General features: G+C 46.4%; 1 protein-coding gene across 18 annotated transcripts in view; it reads left to right on the top strand.

Moving 5' to 3' along the window:
• The window catches only part of HSPG2 (heparan sulfate proteoglycan 2), a 903,404-nt gene that overhangs the window by 663,973 nt on the left and 213,312 nt on the right, over positions 1–26,119 (top strand). For all 18 annotated transcript variants that reach the window (XM_085608925.1, XM_085608919.1, XM_085608917.1 and 15 more), the window contains 2 exons: positions 1,843–1,994; positions 25,696–25,825. In XM_085608925.1, the coding sequence (XP_085465051.1) occupies positions 1,843–1,994; positions 25,696–25,825 (282 nt within the window). The remainder of the gene's footprint in view (positions 1–1,842; positions 1,995–25,695; positions 25,826–26,119) is intronic.

The following is a 26,119-nucleotide window of genomic DNA, read 5'->3' as shown; positions in this document are numbered from 1 at the left end:
GCAGATTCCTTAACGCCCACCCAGCCTCCCCGTTCTGCGATAACCTTACCAAGTGGGGTTCTCCACTGGTCTCTTTCAGTTACCATGGGTTTTTCTCTCACGGGTGCTCACATTGCTGAGTCCCTTTGAGGATTGCCATATACAGCTGACACTCTCAAAAGGGTTTGTTCCTGTAAAATGGTGCCTTTTGATTGCCATTTACAGCTGACTCTCTCTAAAGGGTTTCTTCCTGTAAAATGGTGCCTTTTGATTCACCTTCACCAGGAGATTTTTCTTCTTTTTCTTTTCCCCTGCTGCCTTCCCTCCCCTTCCACCTTCTCTATTGGCTCAGGATTCTAGTCTCCTCTACAGTCGTCGTTTGGGGAGCTGTTGACCTCTGTTTCAGACCTCCGTTACTATTCGGGCAGTGCCAGTCTTTTATACCTTCCTGCAGTGCACTGTTGTCTCTGTGCTCCGTTCTTGCTGGCCGACACAGTTCCACATGGTAATGACAGTCTGTTTCTGTCTGTTGAGATATTCTTCCCTTGTTGCACTTGGGGAAGGGTCTTTGCTTAGCTTGCAGATCTTTCTCGCAGCCTTTTCTCTTGTATGTGGGCAATGTCTACTTCTGTCTTTTAAGATGGTGTCTTGCACCACCTTCCTTCTTTATTCATGGATTTTCATTCCTCGCATACTGTTCCCATACTTTCACAGCTTTTTGTTGGTGGCTCCGCGTTGTGCCGCGGAAAGGTTTCTCCAAAGAAAACTGACGTCAGCGCGCCAGGAGGGACTTGTATGACCTCGCTGATGTCACCTACGTGGACGACATCAGGGCGGGGTCGTGTGGCGCTGTACCCGGGCGGGGTCGTGTGGCGCTGTCCCCGGGCGGGGTAGTGTGGCGCCGTCCCCGGGCAGGGTCGTGTGGCGCCGTCCCCCGGCGTGCAGAGGTGCTGCTGCAAACAATTTTCCGGATCCAGTCTGACGCCTGGGGATATTGTAAGTTAAGGAATCTGCAGCTAAGCAACGTCTCTACCAGATACATCTTTACCGAAGGTAAGTAACTTGTACATTAATCATTGTGTGTATTTGCAAATGTCTTGAGCCTAAGACTGCTCGACCACACTACCCCCTAAAAAAATGCACTTTGGGGTTGCATAGCAAGTCCCTGTCTACTCCAAAGGGAACCCCTGGGCTCATTACACCATGTATTAACTTTTTAATATATCACAGACAGAGCCACCTTCCTACAAGGACCGTTAGCCTGCAGAGGGAAGACCAACCACAGAGGATTACAAAAATATGTAATAAATGTTTCCACACAGTCCTATATCCTGTACATGGGTAGCTAGAACTAGAGGACAGAAAATCCTAAATCTAAATGATTCATTTTTTATGTGGCTGTTGGGTGGTAAAGTAATTGACTTTTCTTGAAGAAAACACTCATCTTCCAGTTTTGGGCAATTGTTGGAAAGGTTATGGTGTGGAATGTTGATAATCTGCTTTTAAATGCACTTTTAATACTGTGTGATTATCAAACGTACTGTTGCAGGTGGGCTGCCATTGGTATTGTTTAATTGGTACTTAAACCCCCACTTCTCTTGTTCCTAGTACTTGTCAGGTCTGTGCCCACATGGCATCAGTAATGCATCCGTTACCTTCTGTGTTTTTCTCATCTAAGCCCAGAACATATGAAGTTTAAAAACAAAATACTGGAATTTTAAATGTTCTCTATTTACAGCTGTTCCTATCATTCCATTTTGGGAATGCAAACTGGACTTTCAATTCAAAATGTGATTTTTTGGGGTAATCTAACGGAAGACAAAATAAATACCTCCCTTTAGCTGTCTTTCTTTGTTGCTTCAGGTTCCAGCATCCCCGCCCCAGTTAGGATTGAGTCCCCTTCAGAATCCTTTGTTGATGGTCAAACTGTGGACTTAAATTGCATTGTTGCTGGTCAGAAAAGGTCAACAGTCACATGGCATAGATCAGGAGCAAGTCTCCCGTCCAATCACCAGGTTGGTAGATGCTTCATTTTATTCACCATCTATGATTTGTTTTTAAATTGTTTGTTCTTCTTTGTTCAGTAAATGCATGAATAGCTGAGCTACAAAGGAATAGCTAGTTCTGATGCCACACAATTTGTTGTCTTCAGCTTTGAGGTTGTCTTATGCCTCATCTGCACCATTAGCCTTCAGGCTCTTACTATCTGTGTCAAAGTCAGAGGTTGATCAATGATGACAGTCCCATCTCTGTTAGGATGTAGCATCAAGGTCTGTTTTGACATAGTCAATTGTGCCACCACTTTCAGCCAGGAAGATCTTGTTTGTTTCTGTTGATTATGAGAAATTGGAAGCACTGCATGTCAATGAAAAGTATGTTGTTTTCTTCTCTGGAAGAATTTAATGACATTTATCCCGTACCTGGTAGTTATGCTACTTTTGTCAATCTGCATGTTTGATTTAGAGACTCTGATATTTGTTGTTATACAGTAGTGGAAGCCTGTTGCAACATTTCTTTGTGGTGGCAGCATGAAACAAAGCACTTATTCAAGGAAGCTATTTCTGATCCTGGCTATTGTTTGTACTGCAGCTTGTAGAACAGGTATGACTGAATTTGCAAATGTCAACCAGTTGATAGACTCAATCCTCATGATTATATTTTTGCTTGTTCCCTTGATACCTTCCTCATCTTATTTACCCCTTTGAGATCTCATGTGCACTACTGACTGACACTATTACAGCAAGATACTGGCCCTATATAGCACAGTTATGATGTGTATGGGATACAGTGGACAATATTTTTAATAGTCTCTCTAAAGAGGAAAAAACGCGACACTCTGGCCCTTCTGAAAGATGGAGAGCTCGCTTCCATCCACTCAATGTTGGCTGTTACTGCTCAGACCAGTTTGTAGATGGCAATAAGGATACTATTGCATCAACATGCATGTGTTTGCATGTAGGGTTTCCGATATATGTGCAAACCCTTGTTTTGAACAAAGCATGACATTTTTTCAATTTGTTTCAGTGTGAGAAAGATTAAGCCATTCTTAATAACGTGCCTTCCTCATACTTGGACACTGTAGGCTGAATAAAATAACATCAGTAAGCACTCATTTCAATAGAACATCTATTTCCTCTTTCATGTAACAGTCTTTCAGAAACTGGGAGCTCTGCACACATCATAGAGGGTCCTTTTACCATTCATGATTTACTTCTTTCTCTTCTCCCCATTGTCTGCTATTGTGGTGCCAGGAGTTAGGCCTCCTTCTAGGTTTGGTTACCAAAGTTTACTGTATGCTGGAGTCAGTACAGGATGGGTGTCATTTCCAGTTCCATTCTCTTCCTTTAAATCTTCTCCCTCACACCACTTTCAAAACATCTATACCCTCTTTGAAAGACATTTTTATAGCTCTTCAGGAAATGGGGGATGGCACTGACTCTTTTTTCCTGATACTTCATGCTGTCTCTGTAATAGTGTTTCTGGAAAAGTAAAAGTTACCTCTAAAGTTAAATGTGAACATCTGTATACCTTGTAAAACCGAACAGCACCTGGATAGACCTCTCAAATATGCTGACTTATAACTTGAGTAATTTCTAAGTTGCGTAAATACCACTACCTGGTGGTCCTCTCTAAACAGCAACATAGTCTCAATTCTATTTAAAGCCTTGCACATGGAACCTGCCATGCACGCCTCATAACTTAGGTGGGAAGGACCATGAGGGGTTTGTCAACCCACAATTGCGCGCATTTCTGGATCCTCATACTTTCACTCCATGTACTCCCTCTTCCCAACCATAGATCTCTCTCTCCATCCGTTCCATGGAGATGGAATTGCTGCACTTCTCTGCAATAGGCGGAAATCAGAAGTCCCTGGTCATCTGGAAAATTTAAACTTCTCCAGTATTGGATCTTTCATAGTTCACATGCTTAAATCATTACCCTTCGTCTAAGTGAGAGTTCCACAGTGCATTTGGGAAGCAGTACACTTTTAAACATAGTATGTATAGGTATCCACTTTAGTAACCTATTCACCTTATTTAAAAAGAACCGATGTTCAGCCAAACAGGCTGCACCACCCTGGTAACCACTCCCTAAGAGGCTACCATAATTCAGATTTTTGCTCGGTGTTTATTCAAATAACCCTAAAATCTTCAACTTCTTGTTGCCTATACATAGAATATCAAGAGGAAGATGTCAAATATATAGAAGGTAGTTAATTATCTTTCTTCCCAGGCTGACACACGTAGGGTTAGTTCTATTCAATGTTCTAAGGAGGATGGCCCTTATGAACAAGTAACCTCTCTACAAAAAGGAAATGAAGCAGGTTTCACAAGCCTTGGTTAAAGATTCAAGATGCCTCATGGTGGATTATTGTATAGAGGTTCGCAGAACAACCAAAACCAGCCTCGCCACAACAACCAGTCTTACGTGTTTGTCCTCCTTAAATGCATCGTGTTCTGCCTACTTTGCCTTGTCCTAGGCATACACTTCAACCTGTCTGTACCAACCGTTCGGCAACACGCTGAATCACCACTGGGCGATATTGGAAGTTTTCTTGCACTTCTAGAAAGAGAGTTCAAAAGAATTGACCTACCAATACAGTAAAATAATCCATCTGTTTTCTTTTGACTTTAAGGAGGACTTAAAACTGTTAACGTCATTCCAATAGTGTATTTTATTTGGAATGAAGGTATACATATAATGTAAAACCCAGCAATTTCTGCAGTTATCTTTCCCTCGGCTGGATAAAAAATAAAGCCCCTAAGGACTAAACTGCCTGCTTAATCGGCCACCCAAAGGCTGATTCGGTGGTAATGCAAGCGGCCCAGCTTTGTTCGAGGGATTTGTTACGCCATGTTCCACTCCACCTGACAGAAGTGAGGAGTTTGGAACGAATAGTGCAAAGGTTCTCTCCTGTGACTACAACATCAATAAGAGCATCTAATTTCTTGGCGATTCTTGGCCAGTATTACCAACGGATGTGGTCAGACATAGCTGCAGACATTGAATTACTGCCGGAGGAGAAAAATCTGAAGCCTGGAAAATCGCAAAAGGGGTGAGAACATCATTGGAGATGATCGATTATGCAGTGTATTTAGCAATAACGGGATTTTTACAGCTAGCTGGAGCAGCTGTCCTCTGAAGATTAAGAGGACTTAAATCCACATGCTTCATACTGGAAGTCCAAATTAAGATCATGGACATCCCATGTGACAGGAGGCACTCTTTGTCAAACATGTTTATTATGCTTTGCAGTCAGTAAAAACAGACACTGCAAGATCTCTAAACATTTCACATCAGAGATGCCAGCCCTTTTGAAGAGCTAGAGGACAGGCGGTTATTCGTTTTCAGAGGAGGGTATCAGTCCTACTGCTTACAGCCACACCAGCATATGCAACAAATTTATCAGCCACAATACCCTCAACAACAATATAGAGCTCCACCAAATCAGCTAATAAAGTTCCACAGAGGAAAGAGACTCCAAAACAATGTCTCTGGCAGAAGACTATTAGGATGCTGAGGTGCCAGTCAACGACTTCGCGGAAGGTACAGGGGTCAAATTTCCAACTACTATGCAAACTGAAAACTTAGAACAACAGATCACTGGGTCCTAGACCTTATTTCATTTCGTCATACTGTGGATTTCATACACAATTTCCTCATCCCCCTCCTCAGTACCGTCTCTGTCAACTATGATTAGAAAGTCTATCCATGCTAAACAAAAGATTAATAGAAGTAGTTCCTTTAACACAAAGGAATTTGGGTTTCTAATCGGTTTCTTTCTTCTAAAGAAGACATCAGAAATGGAGGCCAATTTTAGATCTTAGAAAATTGAATAAATACCTCAGGAAACAATATTTTCTGATGATCACACTTCAGGGCATCCTACACCTCCTAAGTCACAGACACTTCATGAAATCATTAGAACTTCGAGAGCCATATTTTCATATCTCCCAGTACCCAAAACACCTCACTTACCTTGGATTTGAAGTGGCTGGTAGCTATTACCACTTGAAAGTTCTCCCCTTTGGCCTGAAATCAGAAACGTGTATTTCACAAAGTGCCTTGCTCTAGTGGCAGCATATTTAAGACAGAAAGGTCATCAGTTCTTTCCATACCTCCGCTATTGGCCCTTAAACGGTGCAGTCAAAAGTTCAACCAAGGCTTGCCTTCAAATCTTCAATCATTTATGCCTTAGTCTCAACAAGCACAAATCTTCCCTCCAACCATCTAAAAGGATAACATTTTAAAGGGCCATTCTGGACACCATAAAAAACCAAGCTTATCCGACTGTAGGGGCACATCGAACCAATGCATCTAACAGGCAAATTTCGGAAAGAAGACATTCCTTTTCAGTACTCCTCAAGTCGCTGTTGGGAATGATGTCATCATGCATTCCTTTGATTACTTTTTGCTGCTTATTAAAGAGGCAGGAATTAGTTAAACAATGGATACAAACTGAAGATTAATTTGAGGAAACGATTCAGATTATTCCACAAATGAAAGCTGTCCTTCCATGATGGATTCAAGAATCAAACCTATAATTACGTCTCTCATTCCTGTCCCAGATACCACAGTTGGTAATAACAGCTATTTCTCCAGTGGGCTGGGGAACACATCTGCAGGATCTGGAGGTCAGTGGCAAATGGGCAACCCAAGAATTGAACCTTCACATAAATCTTTTAGAATTAAAAGCTGTAGCTCTGAATTAAAAGCCTTTCTTCCAAGAACAGAAGGTTCATCGGTTCTAGTACGCACAGACAATACAACAATGCATTGCATAAACAAACAAGGAGGCACAAAATCTCGCCCATTATTGCTGGAAGCTTAGAGAATTCGGGAATGGTCACTAGTACTTCATGCTGACCTAGGCAGAGCATGTTCCTGGCTCAGACAATCAGTGGTCAGATATTTTGAGCAGAATGACTAAGAACTGCCACAAATGGGAGTTGAACCATCAAGCCCTCAACTGAATCCTGGCTCGATGGGTGAAACCAAATCTCAATAGGTTTTCAAAACAGAGAATCAGAAAAGCCAATTTTACACAAGTTGGCATCAGCAACCAGGGTCATTTGGGGGAATGTGTTTTTATAGCATGGTCTGGGATCTTTGTGGACTCTGTACTGCTTTCTGATTATACCTGGGACTCCCACTTCGACGATGCAGAATGATTTCAAGCATGTGATTCTAGGACTGATGCCAAAACTGGAGAACTACAGGTGCAGGTAGTACCTTATCATGAATCAATTCAAATCGACATTGAAAACAGCTAATGTCTAGCTACTTTCAAAATTGGATTACCTCTTTACACCCCTCCTCACTTCTTGCTTGTATCATCAATAACATTGTCTATCCTGCTTGCTATTCGCTCGCTCAATCCCCTCTTTCTGCTTCAGACTTTGCAGCATACGTTCCTCGTCTATAATGATTATTTCCACAGCGAAAACATACTAGCCCCAGCCCCATTATCATAGTCCCACAGTCTATCTTCATTAGTGCAACCGCTTTATCCATCCTCTCTTGGACATCCCCTGCTGAATGTATTCTTATGCTTAAGAATTCTAAATCCTGCTGTGCACCCTCATACCGTTTCAGACTCAATCATCAAATCACTTGCTCGCTCATCACGTCTGCTACCTTGTTTGACCTCACTCTTCATTTCTGATGTTGTCTTCAAATCTGCCATTTGTTAGCTCTCTGCCTGTGTTACAACTAGCCTTCTTTCCTAAAATGTTAGACTTGTCTTTTACCATCTCACCTTATTTGTTACCACCCATAATTTGATTAAACCTTTTCTGTTTTGTGTTTAAACTCCATACAACTGAAGCTGCACTTAGTTTCTTTCCAGCTTCTTCAAATTTGATTACCACAATAGGATATCTCCTATACTTGGCCTCTGTCATACTTATTGCACTCCCCTACAGAATGATATTATTTCTTTTCAAAACCTCTGTCACCTGTTTAACTAGAAGTTGCCAAATAAATGGTACAGATTAATAGGTGAACAGGTAAAAAACACAAACTGACACCAACAAGAAAATTAATTTAACACAGTATATTAATCATATATCGTGGAGAAATGCAGATAATATATCGCAACAACACACAGGACTGTCATGTAACGTATATAGTAACGAAACAAATACCAGATTGACAAGGTGTATCAAAACTGAAAAACATTAAATACGAAATACATTACACAGTTTAACATAAAGTACACAAATGACTCAATAGGGTGTCCGTTGGAAACACAAATATGTTCAAGCATATATCCTTATTGCTTGGATGTGAAGTATGCCCGGCAGGGGTAAGGAACACCTATAATTATAGTCGATGTTGCGACCCATTAAAGTTGTGTGCTCATATCCAACATCACCACAGGTCTTCATCAGGACTAACACACAGAAAAACAGCCTGGTTGAGATGTTGGCAGGCTAATAATTGGCATCCTGTTAAGACAGTAAATGTTTTATCCACAGAAGAAATTGCCGTTTTGGTTTGTGGGAGTGGGGACCTTGTGCACCTAGTAAGTCTTCCTCTGAGACGATATGAAGTGGCTGAGCTTATGATTAGACGCCCATGAGGGTACAGCGTGATGGCCAATACCACAGAGATCCGAAGCGGATTCTCGTAACGGGTGCTAAAGGACGAATGAATCACGTCTTGCCGGCCAGGAAATCAAATGAACCTGGTTCATTAGATTTCCTGGCCGGCAAGACTTGATTCGTGGATCTCTGTGTTATTGGCCATCTCGTAAACACGGCACTGCATACAGTAAAGGTAAGTCACCCCTACCATAGGCCCTACAGCCCTAAGGCAGGGTTTGCTACATTACATGTGTTGGACATAGCTGCATGAGCAGATATGCCCCTGTGCTAGACAGTTCAATTGCTGCCAGTACAAGTGATCAGGGAAGCCATTTTAAGCACATGCACTGGTGAAAATGAGTTCTGCCTTGGACCTTGCCCCATATTCACTTTAAGTCCAGGAGATTGATCTCATAAGTCGCTGTACTCTATCTGTATGCTGTATTTGTTTTTCTTCCCATAGGATAACATTACAGCCTCTGAAAATTGCACTGTCGACTTTTGAAAACGTAAAGTATTTCGATCTCAAAACATACTTGCCTCATCATAATTATTCTGGTGCCTAAATATATATAAAGATGCGTCTTATTTCTATAAATTAGTGTGGATCTCCTTATTGAGTCGTGTTCATTACTTATTGACTGTGTGGGTGTTTTGCAGATGTCTAACACTCCTCTCTGATAAGCCTAAGCGTGTTTGTTCGACCGCATCCCCCCCCCCACCCCCCCGCCCTAAAAGAGCACCTTGGGGTTGCTAGAGCAAACTTTTGTCCACTTATAAGGGAATACCTTACCCTTATGTATACTATATAAGAGCAAGCTTCCTACATTGGTGGTGCAGGGGTGAGATACAAGACCGGCTGTACCACATGGTTAATAAGTGATTCTACTGAGGAATCCAAAATTGTCATTAGTTGAAAATATTTTTGTCCATTTTGATTTTTTTATGTTTTGTTTTAACCTAGCTGTTGGGGCCTTGTGTTAAGTCCTGCAATTTTTATGTTTAGAATTTAAAAGTATTTCAGTTAGTTAGGTCTTTTAGAAAGTTTAATTACGATTTTTTGTAATTGTTAAAAAAGGTCTCATGACTGAGGTAGCAGTTCCTTCACAGGAGCTCAAACTGGGGTTATACAGGAAACTTAATTTGGACAGACTTGAGTTGCATGCTTGGCAGACGGACTTATCATGGGACACATTTGCAGAAGTTGCCGGCAGAACATGCTATGTCTCTGGCAGAGGAAGAAACCCCTATTGGAGAAGGGGAGTTAAATGCTGAAGTAAATGAATACCTAGTTGATTCCAGAAGCAATCCTACTGAAAGCACCTCTCTGAGTACTTCCAGTATCCCAGAAGTAGACAGTGAAGGTGCAGATCTTCAGAAACTAGCCAAGAGGATAGAATTGAAGGCTAAATTCTTGGCTATAGCAAAGGAAAGAGCTAAGATGGGCTTAGGACTCATCTCAAAACAGTTGTAAATGGGGGAAAGATGAAGCTTTTGACCCTAAGATCCCCAAAGGGATTGTTACCAAATATGTAGAGGGTGATGATATCACCAAAATGGTTTACAGCCTTTGAGAGGGCCTTTAAGAGGGCCTTTAAAATGAGGAAACTGATCCAGAAATTTTGTGGCTCTCTTCTCTGGGAGCTGTTCTCAGGAAAGTGTAGGGATAGACACCTGACCGTGAATGAAACAAATGCTGAGTCTTATGACCTCATAAAGGAATACAAGATCAGGTTCAGGGAGACTCGAAAACCCCAGTAAGACCTGGGTAGATTTTGTAGACTTCTCAGTGAAAACTCTAGGTAGCTGGTTAAAAAGTTACAAGTTACAAGGTGCAAGACTATGATGGGCTTTATCATCTTATTTTGAAAGAGCATATGTTGAATAACTGTGTACCTGAAGAATTACATCAGTACCTGGTAGACCTAGGTCAACGTTCTCCTCAAGAATTGGGGAAGAAGGCAGACCACTGGGTCAAGACGAGGGTAACAAGACCACTCATGGTGGGGTGACTAAACAAAAGAGGTTGCTAAGCCCCCCAAGGGAAAGATGCTGACCAAACATCTGTTCAGGAGGGTGGGGCCCGAGACAATACACAGTTTAAGGGTGGGTACCAGTATAAAAGCTGGGATCCTAAGAAGGCTTGGTGCTTTAATTGCAAAGTCAATGGGCTCCAAACTGGAGACCCAAGCTGTTGCAAAAAAATCCCCCTAGTGCACCTGCAGAACCTAGTGCAGTGGCAAGTCTCCAGATGGGACTCCAGGTGAGCCCTGGTCTTGTCAGAGAGCTTACTGAAGCAACTCTAGTCTCTGAGGGTGGGGTGGATGTAACTACCCTGGCCATCTGGCCCAGTAACCTGGAGAAAAGCCAGCAGCCACACATAAATAGGGTTAGAACTAAAGCACTTAGGGATACAGGTGCCAGTGTCACTATGGTGACTGAAAAACTGATATTCCCAGTACAGTATCTGACTAGTGAAACATTTGCAATCCTCAATGCTAATAAGCAGACTAAGGTCCAGCCCATGGCAATGGTGTCTTTAGAATTGGGAGGGGTTACTGGCCAAAAGTAGGTGGTGGTATCCTCTGCAACTCCTGTAGAATGTCTGCTAGGAAATAATCTGGAGTCCTCAGAAAGACCCGTGCAGCAATGCTGAGTATACCTGAATGGGTGGGTGTAAAAACAAGAGCACAATGCAAAGACCAGGGTGAAAAAGAGGAGTTGGAGCCTGGAATAATGGCCCAATCCTCGAAGAGATAAAGCAAGAAGTCTGGAAAACCAGCTTCACAAGCTCAGCTCCCTTCTCCTCAGAGAGAAGACCTGTCAGCCCCAGAGGGAACTGAGCCCCGGGTACTTGGGCCTTACACGGTAGAGTTCCTGGGCCAAGAGGGGCCCACTAGGGGAGATCTGTGCCAGGGTCAGGGGACCTGTGCCACTCTTGAGAGCTGGAGAGCGCAAGATACTGATCAGGAAAAGGGAGACGTCAGTGACTCCCACAGAACCTATTGAGAGGAGGGACTCCTATACACTGAGACCAGTGACCCCAAACCTCTTGCCACTAGGAGAGTGGTAATACCTCAGAAGTATAGAATTCTTATTCACTTTGTCTCATGACATCCACTTAGCTGGGCATCTTGGCCGGGTCAAAACTTGGAGTAGGTTAGTTACCCACTTCTACTGGCCAGGTATGACCCAGAAGGTGAAGAAGTTTTGTAACTCCTGTGCTACCTGCCAAACCAGTGGCAAAGCAGGTGGCCACCCAAAGGTCCCCCTGATTCCACTTCCTTTGTTTGGGGTTCCCTTAGAAAGGGTAGGGGCTGATCTTGTGGGCCCCCTAGACCCATACTGGTGGTAGTGGATCATGTCACCCGGTACCCTGAAGCTATTCCCCTAAGGACTGTCTTTGCCCCTGCAGTTGCCAGAGCCCTCATTAGTATTTTTACTAGAGTGGGCTTTCCTAAGGAGGAGATGTCAGACAGAGGTAGTACGTGCTAATGTCGGTTCCCTTTTTTCCATGCCGTCGACGCTTAACGGTTTTCTGGGACTCTCCATTTTCTTGACAGTTTCTTTATCTGCTGTTTCCCTTAGTGTAACAGTGATGTGGCGACATCGAAGAAGTCTGGTTTCAAGCCCTGCAGAGAGTGTGGGGATCATATGTCTATCACTGACCCCCATAATGACTGTTTGTGGTGTCTTTCTTCAGACCATGACGTCGGAGGCTGCCCCAGTTGTCGGTAGATGAATCGAAGGCTTTGAAGGAGCGTGACGTAAAGCTTTTTATGGCGAAGGCAAGAAAGGAGAAGAGGGGCTGAAGGAGGTCAAAATCAAAGTTGTCGACTTCGCATACTTCGAAGTCGTGGAAACGTAAGAAGAAGAGCACGCATGGTTCCCGACACCGTTCATCGAAGGATAGAGCTTCGAGGTCTCCGGCTTCACAGCGTCATTCTAAAGACTTCATCTCGTCGTCTCCTTCTCCTCAAGCGACTCAGGCTCACTCTCTGTAGCCGAGTGCTTCTCCGGCACAGTCACAGACGCCGAGGGGTTCTCCGGCATGAAGGTTATCTCCGGCGCTGAGAGATTCTCAGGAGCCTAGGTTGTCTACACCTGTACCTGCGACCTTACCTGTTTTGGGTCCGACGGCCCCAAAGCCAACTCTGCCTCGAATGGATTTAGACTCTGCTTCTTATCCACCCTTTCCTGGACCTGGGTTCGGATCCTTCGCATTTTCTTAAAGCGATGTACGGCATGTTTGCCAGAGCGGCTTACCCTACCGGTACGCCTTCGGACCCCGTGGGTCCGCTTGCTTTCAATTTGGGCATTGCCCTTTATGCCGACGGCGCAGTCCTGGCAGATTCCGGCTCCAAGATTCTCTACGCTGTTTTCTCAGTCTCTGGTGCCATCTGGTGGATCTTCTCCTCTCGGCTTTGTTCGGCTCCGATGCCTTCATCGGAGGCTCTTCCTTCGACGCCTGCGTCTCCTGCGCCTGGCGCCTCCGACGCCGGTCCCAAAGTTACTGTCAAGAAGAGAGGCCCAAAGGCTGTTGGAAGAGTAAGAATTTCAGCGGGAGGAAGCTGAAGAAGGTGAAATTGATGACTGTTGATGAGTTTGAGGGCCTTCAGGAGGTGAGTGGTCTAGACACTTCCCCAGAGTGGGAGCTTTCATCACCAAAGGCCTCTCCTTCTCATGATGTGGCGCCTTATCATGCTGTGATCAGGAAGGCTGCTGAACTTTTAGACCTTCAATTGCCCACAGCGGAGTTCAGGCCTAATATTCTTATGGAAGTTTTACATTCCCCATCTTCTGTGGTTGAGCCTCTTTTACCTTTTAATGAGGCTTTGACTGAGCCAATTCTTGAGGGTTGGTGAAAGCCCCTTTCTGCTCCTGCTGTTTCAAGGTAGGTGGCAAGGAGGTACAGGCCTGCTCCTGGTAATCCTGCTTTTCTTTCTGATCATCTTTCACTGTAAAGTTTAGTAGTGTAGACTTCCTGTTCTAAGCAGTCAACGGGATCTTTCCCTCAGGCTCCTGCAGACAGAGACTCTAAAAAATTGGAACCGTCTGCCTAGAAGGTCTTCCCTTCCTCCAGTATGGTGTTTAGTCCACCAATGCTGCATGCTTGTTGGGGAGGTATATTCATGCCCTAATGTATTCGGCCAAGCAGTTGGCTCCCAAATTGCTGGACCGTGATCGTGGCTTCTTTTTAGAAGGGGTGGCGGATACGCAGGCTGCAGCTCGTCAAGTTATCAAGTCTGGTCTGGATACTGCTGATTCAGTGACCAGGGTGATGGGTTCCTCTATTGCCACCAGGAGGCATGCCTGGCTCAGGTCTTTGGGTTTTTTCGCCAGATGTGCAAGCTACTCTCCTCGGTCTACCGTCAGATGGGTCCAAGCTGTTTGGAGAAATGGCTGATTCTGTGCTGCAGAGGTTTAAAGACAGAGCCAATGCAAAATCGAAGGTACTTGCTGGATTGGAGTCTTTTAGTGCAGCATACCGTGACGATTTTGCTGTCTATAGCTGCACTTTGCAGGAACACCTGATCCACCTTGGAGGGGTCCTGGATGCTCTGCAGTGTGCAGGCCTCACTATCAAGGCAAACAAGTGCCAGATAGGGCAGAGCTCTGTTGTATACTTGGGCCACCTTGTAGGTGGCCCCAGCGAATGTAAGGTAGCAGGTCATCTGCCGGCCGGTGCCTCTACATTTTGCCATTCCCCACCTGCCTTGGAGTCCCGGGGAGTGATTGCCACTGTTTCGGCACTACTTGCCTTACTGCCTGTAGCCGGGGCTCACTGTTGGCCCAGAACTTCTTGGGACTCCCATGTGCTAAAGCGGAGGACATGCTCTGGGTTGTGATGGACCCGGGGGACATGTAGTCCTGGAATGCCTCGTAGCCTGCGACTCTGGGCCCCTTCCTTCTTCAGCTGCATCATCCCTGAGGGACAGTTAATAGTGGAAAGACTGTGGACCAGTGCCTCCTGACTTTTTTTATCCTCCCACTGCCCCCAATATCCCTCCGACCCCCTCCGTCTTGGGGATTCATGGGGCTGATTGTGAACCGGTGCACTTGATAACTGTGGTCGGTGGGGGGGTTGTTGCAGGGCTGGAGCCTCCTGGTCCCCCGTATACTAGTGAGGCAGTCGTGATCTGCACTGAGCTGGCTCCTGGTTGACACACTTCTGGAAGACTGCTCAGCCTGCACCTTTGTTCCCTGGCTGCACTGAAGGACTGTAAGGGTGATCACAGGTGGCGTAGTGGGGCCCCTTGCTGCCTGTGGGCCCAAAGGAATTTTGTGCAGGGAGCACATGCTATTTACTCTCTGCACTGTGGATCCTTACTGTGTACATGTTAGGGTATGTATAAATCAGTCCTTTTTAGAGTTCCCTCGTTTTCTCTGTGGAGCACAAGGACTGTATAAGTTAATGGCAAACGCAGAGGGTGTGGGATTAGTCTCCAGATGGCCTGCTCCGGGTTTTACTTCAGTCACAGACATACTCTGCAGTGAGACAGGTTTAATGCACCAGTGGTATCACCTCTTCACTTTGCTCACCCACCATTTGTGTGAGTCACCAACCGCCGCTGGTGAAAACACGACATGGCACACGCCCCTGTGTGCCATGCCTAGAGACACTGCATGCTGTATAGGTAGTCACCCTTACTGCAGGCTTTACAGTCCTAAGGCAGGGTGCATTATACTACATGTGTGGACATACCTGCATGAGCAGATATGCCCCTGTGATTGTTGGTTCAATTGCTGCCAGTCAGTGTAAGTGATCAGGGAAGCCATTTTGAGTACATTTACTGGACACTGGTAAAAACGAGTTTCCCAGGTACATGATGGCTTCACTGAAAACAAAGATGTCTAACACTCCTCTCAGAAAAGCCTACGGCTGTTTGACCACACTACCCCTAGAAGAGCAAATTGGGATTGCTAGAGCAAGCTCCTGTCCACTTATAAGGGAATAGCTGGACTTTTTGCACAGCACACCTCTTTTTGGTAGGCTATATTAAGAGCGAGCTGTGAGAAAGTGGCTCTGTATATACTGTTCCCTAATAGGTACAGGGTGTACAGAGTCCACAGTCCCCCAGAGGCTGATAGAGGTCAAAGTTAGGTATGACCTTACTCTCAAAAGTGGTAGCTTGGTCGAGCAGTAAGACAGTACCAGAGGACAGTGTAAAGCATTTATTGTACACACTCAGTCAGCAAATGGTTTCACACACTCAATAACTGAACTCTAGGCCAATGATTTGTATATATAAAATATATGCTTGTTTTATTTTTAGAACCACAAAGGGGGTAAAAATATACTTTCTCAGAATGAGAGGTTGAATATAAATACTTTTGTTTCCAGCAATAAATTTGTGTAAACAGTCACAGTTGGTTGCAATAAACAATCCTATTTCCTAAACATAACAATGCATTGAGCTCAATGGTAAATTCAGGTTATTTGTAATAAATTACTTTTCAGATTACTTTTGGAATTCCAGGTCTGGATCCTAGAACCAGCCTGGGGTCAGTATTCAGAATCAAGTGATGAAAGTCGACTTAATAACTGTAATGATTTTTAAATAATATTTAGCTATTTCAAAAGTTAGCACTTAGAAAATATTTCACAGAAAACATTCAATGGATCTCTATGGCAAGAAATTCAAATTGCAGGTAGAGTACTTTATCGTTACTTTAGTAATCCAGGACTGGGTGCCTAGACCCAGGACTGGGGTCCTTATCAACAACAGGTAAGTAATTTCGTTTGCAGAAATGGTACGATTTTAAAAGAATATTTCAAATTTGCAAAAATAGACACTTAGAAGAAATTTCACAGAAAAGCAGACAATGGTTTCCTATGGGAGAAAAATGAGTTAGAGGTAAGTATAGTTGTGAGTACTTTTCAGGGTCAGGGCTGGGCACCAAGATCCAGCACTGGGAGCTCACCCAGGAACAGGTGAGTAAATTCGTTTTTGTCACTTGGCTGATTTTTGGTGAATTTTTACAGTTTTGAAAAGTTCACACTTAGAAGATTTTTGAAGAAAAAGCCAGTCAATGTTACCCTATGAGGAAAATGAAGTTAGCGGTTTAAGGGTAAGTACTCGACTGGCAGAGTTGAAATTCCGGGCATAGACTCAGGGGTCCCCCAGTGTCAGGTAGGTACAGTTGGTTCACCCTCAGCGGTTTCAGGACGGCCGGGTGCAGAGTGAGTTAGGCCCAATGTTATCCTATGAGGGATAGGGGGGCCTTAGTTGGTGGCTGCTGTCTGGCAAGCCACGCGTCTGTGGGAGCTGGGCTCCTGGTCACTTACTCAGGGCAAGTGGGGAAGTAAGTTAGTGTAGAGAGTGCACTGCCAGGGCCACTCGGGCGGCTGGGTGCAGGGTGCTTTTGAGCCTTCGGGCGCTCAATGGAAATCAATGGGAATGTTCCGGTTTGGAAAAAGGCTGCAGGCTCGGGGACGAGGATGTTTCCGGTGCCACCACCACTTCGAAGGGTAAGTTGGGTAGTTGTAGGTTAGGTGGGTACCCCGGGATTGGGCACAGGGGGCCGCAGGGCGCCGGGTGCAGGGGTGCCTTTTGACGTCGGGAATCTTACCCTCTGGTTGATCGCGGCTGGGGTGGCACTCGGTTCTGAGGCTGCAGGCTTCGTCCAGGATGTCGAGGGGGGTCCTTGGGTGCCGGACTCGGGGTCACAGTCGCCGTGGGGTCGTCCTCAGGGTCTTTGTCCACTCCGGCACTGGCCAGGCTTGGCTGGTGCAGAGTGTGTTGGGTCCGCGGTTCCGGGCTGCTGCCAGGAGTTAGGAATAGGTTTCTCGAGTAGAGCCTCTACTCATGGGAGTCCCAGGGAATCAGAGGTCAAAGGTAGCCAGGTCCTCCGGGGTTTTTGAGGTTGCTGGCCACAAGAGATGCCGCGCTGGAGCAGGAGCAGGTTCGAGGGTCGACAGGCCGGTAGGGCTGGGGCCAAAGCAGTTGGTGTCTTCCTCTTTTTAGCAGCTGCAGGGCAGGTCTTTTTTCTTCTTGCTCTTCTTGTAGGTTTCTATCTGGAATCTCGGGAAGGAAGGTTCAGGGGGCCCCTAAAAACTAGATTTAGGGGCGTTACAGGTAGGTGAAGGCCAGGGACCAATGGGTCCTTGTCCTGGGGTGGGTACACCCCCTATCCTGCCTCTCTCCTGTGGGAGGAGGGCAGTAGCCTAATCCTGATAGGGTAGGGCCTCCCATCTTCAAGATGGCGAGAGCCCGGAGATGTGCTTCACCTCGCCTCCCCCACCTGAGGGGTGGGGTGGGCAGGCTGGCACATCCCCTGTCCTTGTATGGGGTTTCCGGCCAAGCTTCCTGCCAGAGTGGGGGGTTGCAGTGGCCTGGGGAAACTCCAACTGGCGGCATGCCTTTGAAGCTTCCCTTTGCTCATCCTGGGGGAGGAGATTTCTCACCTCACCCAGGATGTGCATTGTTGCAGGCCCGGGAGAGCAGGGGCTCTCCCACCCAGGGGTCCAGCAACGTGTCTGCTGTGTGGCAGCCTGGGCAGCCTCAGAGCAGACGTGGATTGTAGGTTAGCTGTAAGGGGGCATCTCTAAGATGCCCTCTGGGGTGCTTAGTACATTAAATCCCACACTGGCATCAGTGTGGGTTTAATGTGCTGAGAAGTTTGATACCAAACTTCCCAGTCTTCAGTGTTGCCATTATGGTGCTGTGGAGTTCGTGTTTGACGAGCTCTCAGCACCATGTACTTGTAAAAGGCAGCACTGTACTTACAGTGCCCAGGAATGGACCTGGGTACTGTAGGGGCACAGGGCTCCTGCTCCTGTGCCCACACCATAGGCATAAGGCACCCAGCCAGAGGGGTGGCTGACATATGCCTTGGCAGTATAGGTGATGGGCATGGCACACAGAGATGTGTGCCATGTCGACTCTTTGTTTTGTCCTGCACCCAGACACTCAGCCTGCAAAGGCAGTGTGTGTGTGTAAGGGTACAGGGCCTCTAAGGGTGGCACAAGGAGTGCTGCAGCCCTTAGAGGCCTTCCCTGGTCACAAGGCCCTGGGTACCTAGGGTACCATTTACCAGGGGCTGACATGTGGCCAGGGTTTGCCAATTGGGAGTTTGTGTGTTTTAAGGAAGGAACATAGGCCCTGGGCACCTGATTGGCAGGAGCCCAGGGCACAACAAGGAAAAGTGCATCAGCTATTAGGCAAAAAAAGGGGGGGTTACTGCAACAGAAACCCACTTTCTCACACAAGCCCCCCCCAGCCCAAAGGCCAGGAGACTTCTGCCAAAGCTGGGAGAGTCTACCTAGTCTTTCAGGCGAGGAAGAGTTGGGGAAGTGGTTTGAAAGTTGCAGGGCCTACTCTGCCTTACATCCTTCTGCCTAGGTCAATCCCTTTGGGGAGCTGGCCTGTCTTATTAGTTTCAGGACCTAACTCCCAAGGCTCCTCTCCTTGTCTTTTACTGTCCTGGTCCCATCTTTCTATTTTGGGTTTAGAGGTGTATACCTCGGTAGTTTCTAACTTAGCCAGGGCTAGGCCCAGCTTACCCACAGAGGCTACCCACAGCTTGAGCAACCCCACCATGACCAATAAGGTCAGGGGGCCTGACTTGCTATTTGGCAGGGGGTTAGGCCACCATGCCAAGGATAGGGCTGCCATGAAGGCTAACACCCAGCAGAGGCTGCTGACAGCTGTCAGTGCCCAGTACCATACCTTTAGCTCCTGACTGGCAAGTGAGGGGGCTATTTTATAGTTCTCTTTGGGTCCTGGCTGTTGGTCTGTTTGAGGATAGGGGGTCCCTACTCTTGGTAGGGAACACCCCTCCTCTACCCCTTGTTCTGCCACCTGAGGAGCCACTAATTCAGGCTGGACAGTTGCCTGACTAGTCAGGTCTTGCTGTTGGCTAGGGGGGGCTTTACCAGTGCCATTGTGGGAGTTTTCCCTTACTGGGATAGCATCTCCCTGGCTCTCTGGAACTGTGGCTAACAGTTGCCCACCTTTCCTACCCTGTTTCTTCTCATTCTTTTGGGACTCAGCTGCACTGACTGCAGGTTGAGCCCCCACAGGTTCTTTGGGCGAGGCCTGGCATTGGGCCAGCACCTCTCTTTGGCTCAGTTCCACATCTAAGTGATCATTCCCCAAGAGACAATCAAGGGGGAGGTTTTTACTGACTATCACTTTCCTCCATCTAAGGGACCCAGCTGTGGCTAGGGGCACTATAGCCACAGGCCTAACAGTGACTCCCCCTGGGACAGTTCTTACCCTTCTTATTTCCCCTGAGACATATTGGTGTGGGAATACCAACCTGTCATGTACCACAGTGTGACTGGCACAGGTATCTCTCAGGGCAGTGGCTGGGATTCCATTCACTAGTAGGTGGTGGAAGTGTCTACTTCCTTCTGGGATCTCCAGCTTGCTTCTTGGGCCCATTCCCCAGTTGAAAGCTAGGAGGACTTCCTCATCTGAGGACCCTCCCTCCCAAGCTACACTGGCAACCCCTGGGGCTACACTAGTCACCCCTGGAGCTGTACTAGGAACCCTATTTTTAGGACAGCTAGAGTCCTGGGTGTGGTGTCCAGCCTTCTGACAGTTGAAACACCATATTCTGTTGGGATCCCAATTCTTACCTTGGTACCCTGGTTTAGTTTGTGAGGTGTCTTTGGGCCCACCCTCCTGGTCAGGTTTTTGGGGGGCTACCTGGGACTCCTTTCTTTTATCCACAAGGGGTTCACTCTTTCTTCTGGGGAGGTTTTGGGACCCCTTGGTTCTGGTCCCTCCCAGTGAACGTCCTAGTCACCCTAGTCTTGACCCAGTGGTCTGCTCTTTTTCCCAATTCTTGGGGGGATTTTAGACCTAGGTCTACCAAATGCTGATGCAACTTTTCATTTGTGCAGTTACTCAAAATATGTTCCTTCATGAATAAATTGTACAATCCAGTAAAATCCTGCACACCATGTCCAGCTAACCAACCATCCAGTGTCTTCACTGAGAAATCTACAAAATCAATCCAGGACTGGGTCTGGGTTTTGTGAGCCCCCCTGAATCTAATTCTATACTCCTCAGTGGTGAATCCAAATCCCTCAATCAGAGCTTTCTTCATGAGGTCATAGGATCCTGCTTCTGGCCCAGAGAGAGTCAGAAGCCTGTCCCTGCAGTTACCAGAGAACAGTTCCCACAGGAGTGCCCCCCAGAGAGGTTTCTTTACTTTCCTGATATCACAAGCCCTCTCAAAGGCTGTGAACCATTTGGTGATATCATCACCTTCCTCAAATTTAGGGACAATCCCTTTGGGGATTGTAAGGTCAGAAGTTTCCTCCCTATCCTTGTTTTTATTATTGCTGCCACCATTGATGGGTGCTAAACCCATCTCTCTCCTTTCCTTTTCTAGAGCCAGGAGCCTGGACTCTAGATCTATTCTTTTGGCCAGCCTCATAAGGCTGTCCTCTTCACTGGGGGGACCCCCAGTGTTGTCTCTGGGACCAGAGCCACCTGTGTGGTCTCTAGGTGCCCAGATGCTATGTCTTGAGTTGGAGGGTATGGGTGCCATCTCCTCCCTAGGGAATAGTATGGGGAGGTTGCTGTCCTCCTCCCCTGTTTCCCTTTCCTCATCTGACTGGCCATCACCATGTTCAGATGGGTGGTCTTTAGCATACTCAGCCAGGAGCTCCTGGAGCCCTTGTTTGGTTGGATGCTGACCCATTTGTAAATTTTTGAGTTTACATAAGGACCTCAATTCCTTGAAAGACAAGTGTAAGTAAGGTGTGAGGTCGAGCTCCTCCACCAGGTCCATGTTATTATTATCACTAATAGCTGGGTTTGTTTGAGACATTCTAACCTGACAGTTCTAACCCTCTACCCTGACTATAGTGACTTTTATTTTTCTAAAATTCTAATGGGACTTAAGCAAGGCCCTAGCAAGACTTTTAGTAATTTTGGAAAAACCAATCAGAATTCTAAAGGCAATTTTTAAGAGTTCTGTCGTGTGATCAGATGGTAACCAAGTAGTCCAACAAATGCAAGTTTGTATCCCACCGCTGATCCACCAATGTGAGAAAGTGGCTCTGTATATACTGTTCCCTAATAGGTACAGGGTGTACAGAGTCCACAGTCCCCCAGAGGCTGATAGAGGTCAAAGTTAGGTATGACCTTACTCTCAAAAGTGGTAGCTTGGTCGAGCAGTAAGACAGTACCAGAGGACAGTGTAAAGCATTTATTGTACACACTCAGTCAGCAAATGGTTTCACACACTCAATAACTGAACTCTAGGCCAATGATTTGTATATATAAAATATATGCTTGTTTTATTTTTAGAACCACAAAGGGGGTAAAAATATACTTTCTCAGAATGAGAGGTTGAATATAAATACTTTTGTTTCCAGCAATAAATTTGTGTAAACAGTCACAGTTGGTTGCAATAAACAATCCTATTTCCTAAACATAACAATGCATTGAGCTCAATGGTAAATTCAGGTTATTTGTAATAAATTACTTTTCAGATTACTTTTGGAATTCCAGGTCTGGATCCTAGAACCAGCCTGGGGTCAGTATTCAGAATCAAGTGATGAAAGTCGACTTAATAACTGTAATGATTTTTAAATAATATTTAGCTATTTCAAAAGTTAGCACTTAGAAAATATTTCACAGAAAACATTCAATGGATCTCTATGGCAAGAAATTCAAATTGCAGGTAGAGTACTTTATCGTTACTTTAGTAATCCAGGACTGGGTGCCTAGACCCAGGACTGGGGTCCTTATCAACAACAGGTAAGTAATTTCGTTTGCAGAAATGGTACGATTTTAAAAGAATATTTCAAATTTGCAAAAATAGACACTTAGAAGAAATTTCACAGAAAAGCAGACAATGGTTTCCTATGGGAGAAAAATGAGTTAGAGGTAAGTATAGTTGTGAGTACTTTTCAGGGTCAGGGCTGGGCACCAAGATCCAGCACTGGGAGCTCACCCAGGAACAGGTGAGTAAATTCGTTTTTGTCACTTGGCTGATTTTTGGTGAATTTTTACAGTTTTGAAAAGTTCACACTTAGAAGATTTTTGAAGAAAAAGCCAGTCAATGTTACCCTATGAGGAAAATGAAGTTAGCGGTTTAAGGGTAAGTACTCGACTGGCAGAGTTGAAATTCCGGGCATAGACTCAGGGGTCCCCCAGTGTCAGGTAGGTACAGTTGGTTCACCCTCAGCGGTTTCAGGACGGCCGGGTGCAGAGTGAGTTAGGCCCAATGTTATCCTATGAGGGATAGGGGGGCCTTAGTTGGTGGCTGCTGTCTGGCAAGCCACGCGTCTGTGGGAGCTGGGCTCCTGGTCACTTACTCAGGGCAAGTGGGGAAGTAAGTTAGTGTAGAGAGTGCACTGCCAGGGCCACTCGGGCGGCTGGGTGCAGGGTGCTTTTGAGCCTTCGGGCGCTCAATGGAAATCAATGGGAATGTTCCGGTTTGGAAAAAGGCTGCAGGCTCGGGGACGAGGATGTTTCCGGTGCCACCACCACTTCGAGGGGTAAGTTGGGTAGTTGTAGGTTAGGTGGGTACCCCGGGATTGGGCACAGGGGGCCGCAGGGCGCCGGGTGCAGGGGTGCCTTTTGACGTCGGGAATCTTACCCTCTGGTTGATCGCGGCTGGGGTGGCACTCGGTTCTGAGGCTGCAGGCTTCGTCCAGGATGTCGAGGGGGGTCCTTGGGTGCCGGACTCGGGGTCACAGTCGCCGTGGGGTCGTCCTCAGGGTCTTTGTCCACTCCGGCACTGGCCAGGCTTGGCTGGTGCAGAGTGTGTTGGGTCCGCGGTTCCGGGCTGCTGCCAGGAGTTAGGAATAGGTTTCTCGAGTAGAGCCTCTACTCATGGGAGTCCCAGGGAATCAGAGGTCAAAGGTAGCCAGGTCCTCCGGGGTTTTTGAGGTTGCTGGCCACAAGAGATGCCGCGCTGGAGCAGGAGCAGGTTCGAGGGTCGACAGGCCGGTAGGGCTGGGGCCAAAGCAGTTGGTGTCTTCCTCTTTTTAGCAGCTGCAGGGCAGGTCTTTTTTCTTCTTGCTCTTCTTGTAGGTTTCTATCTGGAATCTCGGGAAGGAAGGTTCAGGGGGCCCCTAAATACTAGATTTAGGGGCGTTACAGGTAGGTGAAGGCCAGGGACCAATGGGTCCTTGTCCTGGGGTGGGTACACCCCCTATCCTGCCTCTCTCCTGTGGGAGGAGGGCAGTAGCCTAATCCTGATAGGGTAGGGCCTCCCATCTTCAAGATGGCGAGAGCCCGGAGATGTGCTTCACCTCGCCTCCCCCACCTGAGGGGTGGGGTGGGCAGGCTGGCACATCCCCTGTCCTTGTATGGGGTTTCCGGCCAAGCTTCCTGCCAGAGTGGGGGGTTGCAGTGGCCTGGGGAAACTCCAACTGGCGGCATGCCTTTGAAGCTTCCCTTTGCTCATCCTGGGGGAGGAGATTTCTCACCTCACCCAGGATGTGCATTGTTGCAGGCCCGGGAGAGCAGGGGCTCTCCCACCCAGGGGTCCAGCAACGTGTCTGCTGTGTGGCAGCCTGGGCAGCCTCAGAGCAGACGTGGATTGTAGGTTAGCTGTAAGGGGGCATCTCTAAGATGCCCTCTGGGGTGCTTAGTACATTAAATCCCACACTGGCATCAGTGTGGGTTTAATGTGCTGAGAAGTTTGATACCAAACTTCCCAGTCTTCAGTGTTGCCATTATGGTGCTGTGGAGTTCGTGTTTGACGAGCTCTCAGCACCATGTACTTGTAAAAGGCAGCACTGTACTTACAGTGCCCAGGAATGGACCTGGGTACTGTAGGGGCACAGGGCTCCTGCTCCTGTGCCCACACCATAGGCATAAGGCACCCAGCCAGAGGGGTGGCTGACATATGCCTTGGCAGTATAGGTGATGGGCATGGCACACAGAGATGTGTGCCATGTCGACTCTTTGTTTTGTCCTGCACCCAGACACTCAGCCTGCAAAGGCAGTGTGTGTGTGTAAGGGTACAGGGCCTCTAAGGGTGGCACAAGGAGTGCTGCAGCCCTTAGAGGCCTTCCCTGGTCACAAGGCCCTGGGTACCTAGGGTACCATTTACCAGGGGCTGACATGTGGCCAGGGTTTGCCAATTGGGAGTTTGTGTGTTTTAAGGAAGGAACATAGGCCCTGGGCACCTGATTGGCAGGAGCCCAGGGCACAACAAGGAAAAGTGCATCAGCTATTAGGCAAAAAAAGGGGGGGTTACTGCAACAGAAACCCACTTTCTCACACGAGCTTCCTACATTGGTGGTGCAGCAGTAAGATACAAGACTTGACATCTGCTGTACCACATGGTTAATAAGTGATTCCACCAAGGAATCCAAAATTGTCATTAGTTTAAAATATTTGTGTCCATTTTGATTTTTTTTCTATACTGTTTTAACCTAGCTGTTAGGGCCTTGTGTTAAGTCCCACAATTAAATTTAGAATGTAAAAGTATTTCAGTGAGTTATGTCTTTTAGAAAGTTTATTTAGGATTTTTTGTCATTCTTAAAGGTCCAAATTACTTTAAAACCATGACTGAGGTAGCTGATCTTTCCCAGGTGTTCAACCTTGGGCCCTACAGGAAACTTAAGTTGGACCGACTTGAGCACAGCACTCATCACAGGGCCTAGACCCATTAAGGCACAATTTCAGAAGTCGCTTGCTGAAGATGCTAGGTCTCTGGCAGAGGAAGAAATCCCTATTGGAGAAGGAGCGGTGGATGCTGAAGTGAATGAAAACCTAGATGATTCCAGAAGTAGAGAGTGAAAATGCACATCTTCAGAAACTAGCCAAGAGGATAGAATGTTGTTGAAAGGCTCAGTTCTTGTAGAAGAAATAAATATATAAAATGTGAAGTATGTGCCTGTGTGTCAATATTGAAAAGATACCCAAATAGCAAATGTTTTCTGTTATATATTTTCCTCTTTGCTTAGAATTCTTTTTCGCAGAATACACACATTTTGGGTACCAATTTGTGCCCTATGTTGAGAGACTCGTTTCCTTCCTGCAGTCAGAGATTCTTCAAGCGTTTACATGAAGTGCCTGATTGATAACTGAATCTTTTTGTATTATTCAATACAGACTGGTTCTTATAGTAGATGTGGTTGTCCGGAGGTTCCTGTTCATCTGTTGAGTTCACGTTCATGTTCATTTTCTCTTTCTTTTCCAAGGTTTCCGGCTCCCGTCTACGTATTCTCAATGCATCTCCTGATGATTCTGGGGAGTACATTTGTCGTGCAAGCAGTGGCTCTGGTTTCCATCAGGCCTCCATCACCATCTCAATTGTGAGCTCCTCCCAAAGTGAGTAAGAGAGGCGCATTTCTGATTTCTTGTGTGCCCCACTACAGTAGGAAAATGCAAGAATTTGGATTATCTCAATGTAATAGACTTCTGACGTGTGGAACAAGTAAGATTCAAAGTGTCTAAGGCTACTTAAATGGGTAACAATGAAAAGTATATGAAACAGTGATATTTGAACCAGTAAGATACCAAGGGTATGACACAATTAATTAGAAAGTGAGACCATACCTGATACCATTAATTGAGGAAACCCCCCACTATACCACTGCCTCCCACTATAATGGGAAGGGAGAA

The sequence above is a fragment of the Triturus cristatus genome, chromosome 1_2, assembly GCF_964204655.1.
Source record: "Triturus cristatus chromosome 1_2, aTriCri1.1, whole genome shotgun sequence".
Taxonomy (NCBI): domain Eukaryota; kingdom Metazoa; phylum Chordata; class Amphibia; order Caudata; family Salamandridae; genus Triturus; species Triturus cristatus.
This window is presented reverse-complemented; position numbering and strand designations above follow the sequence as displayed.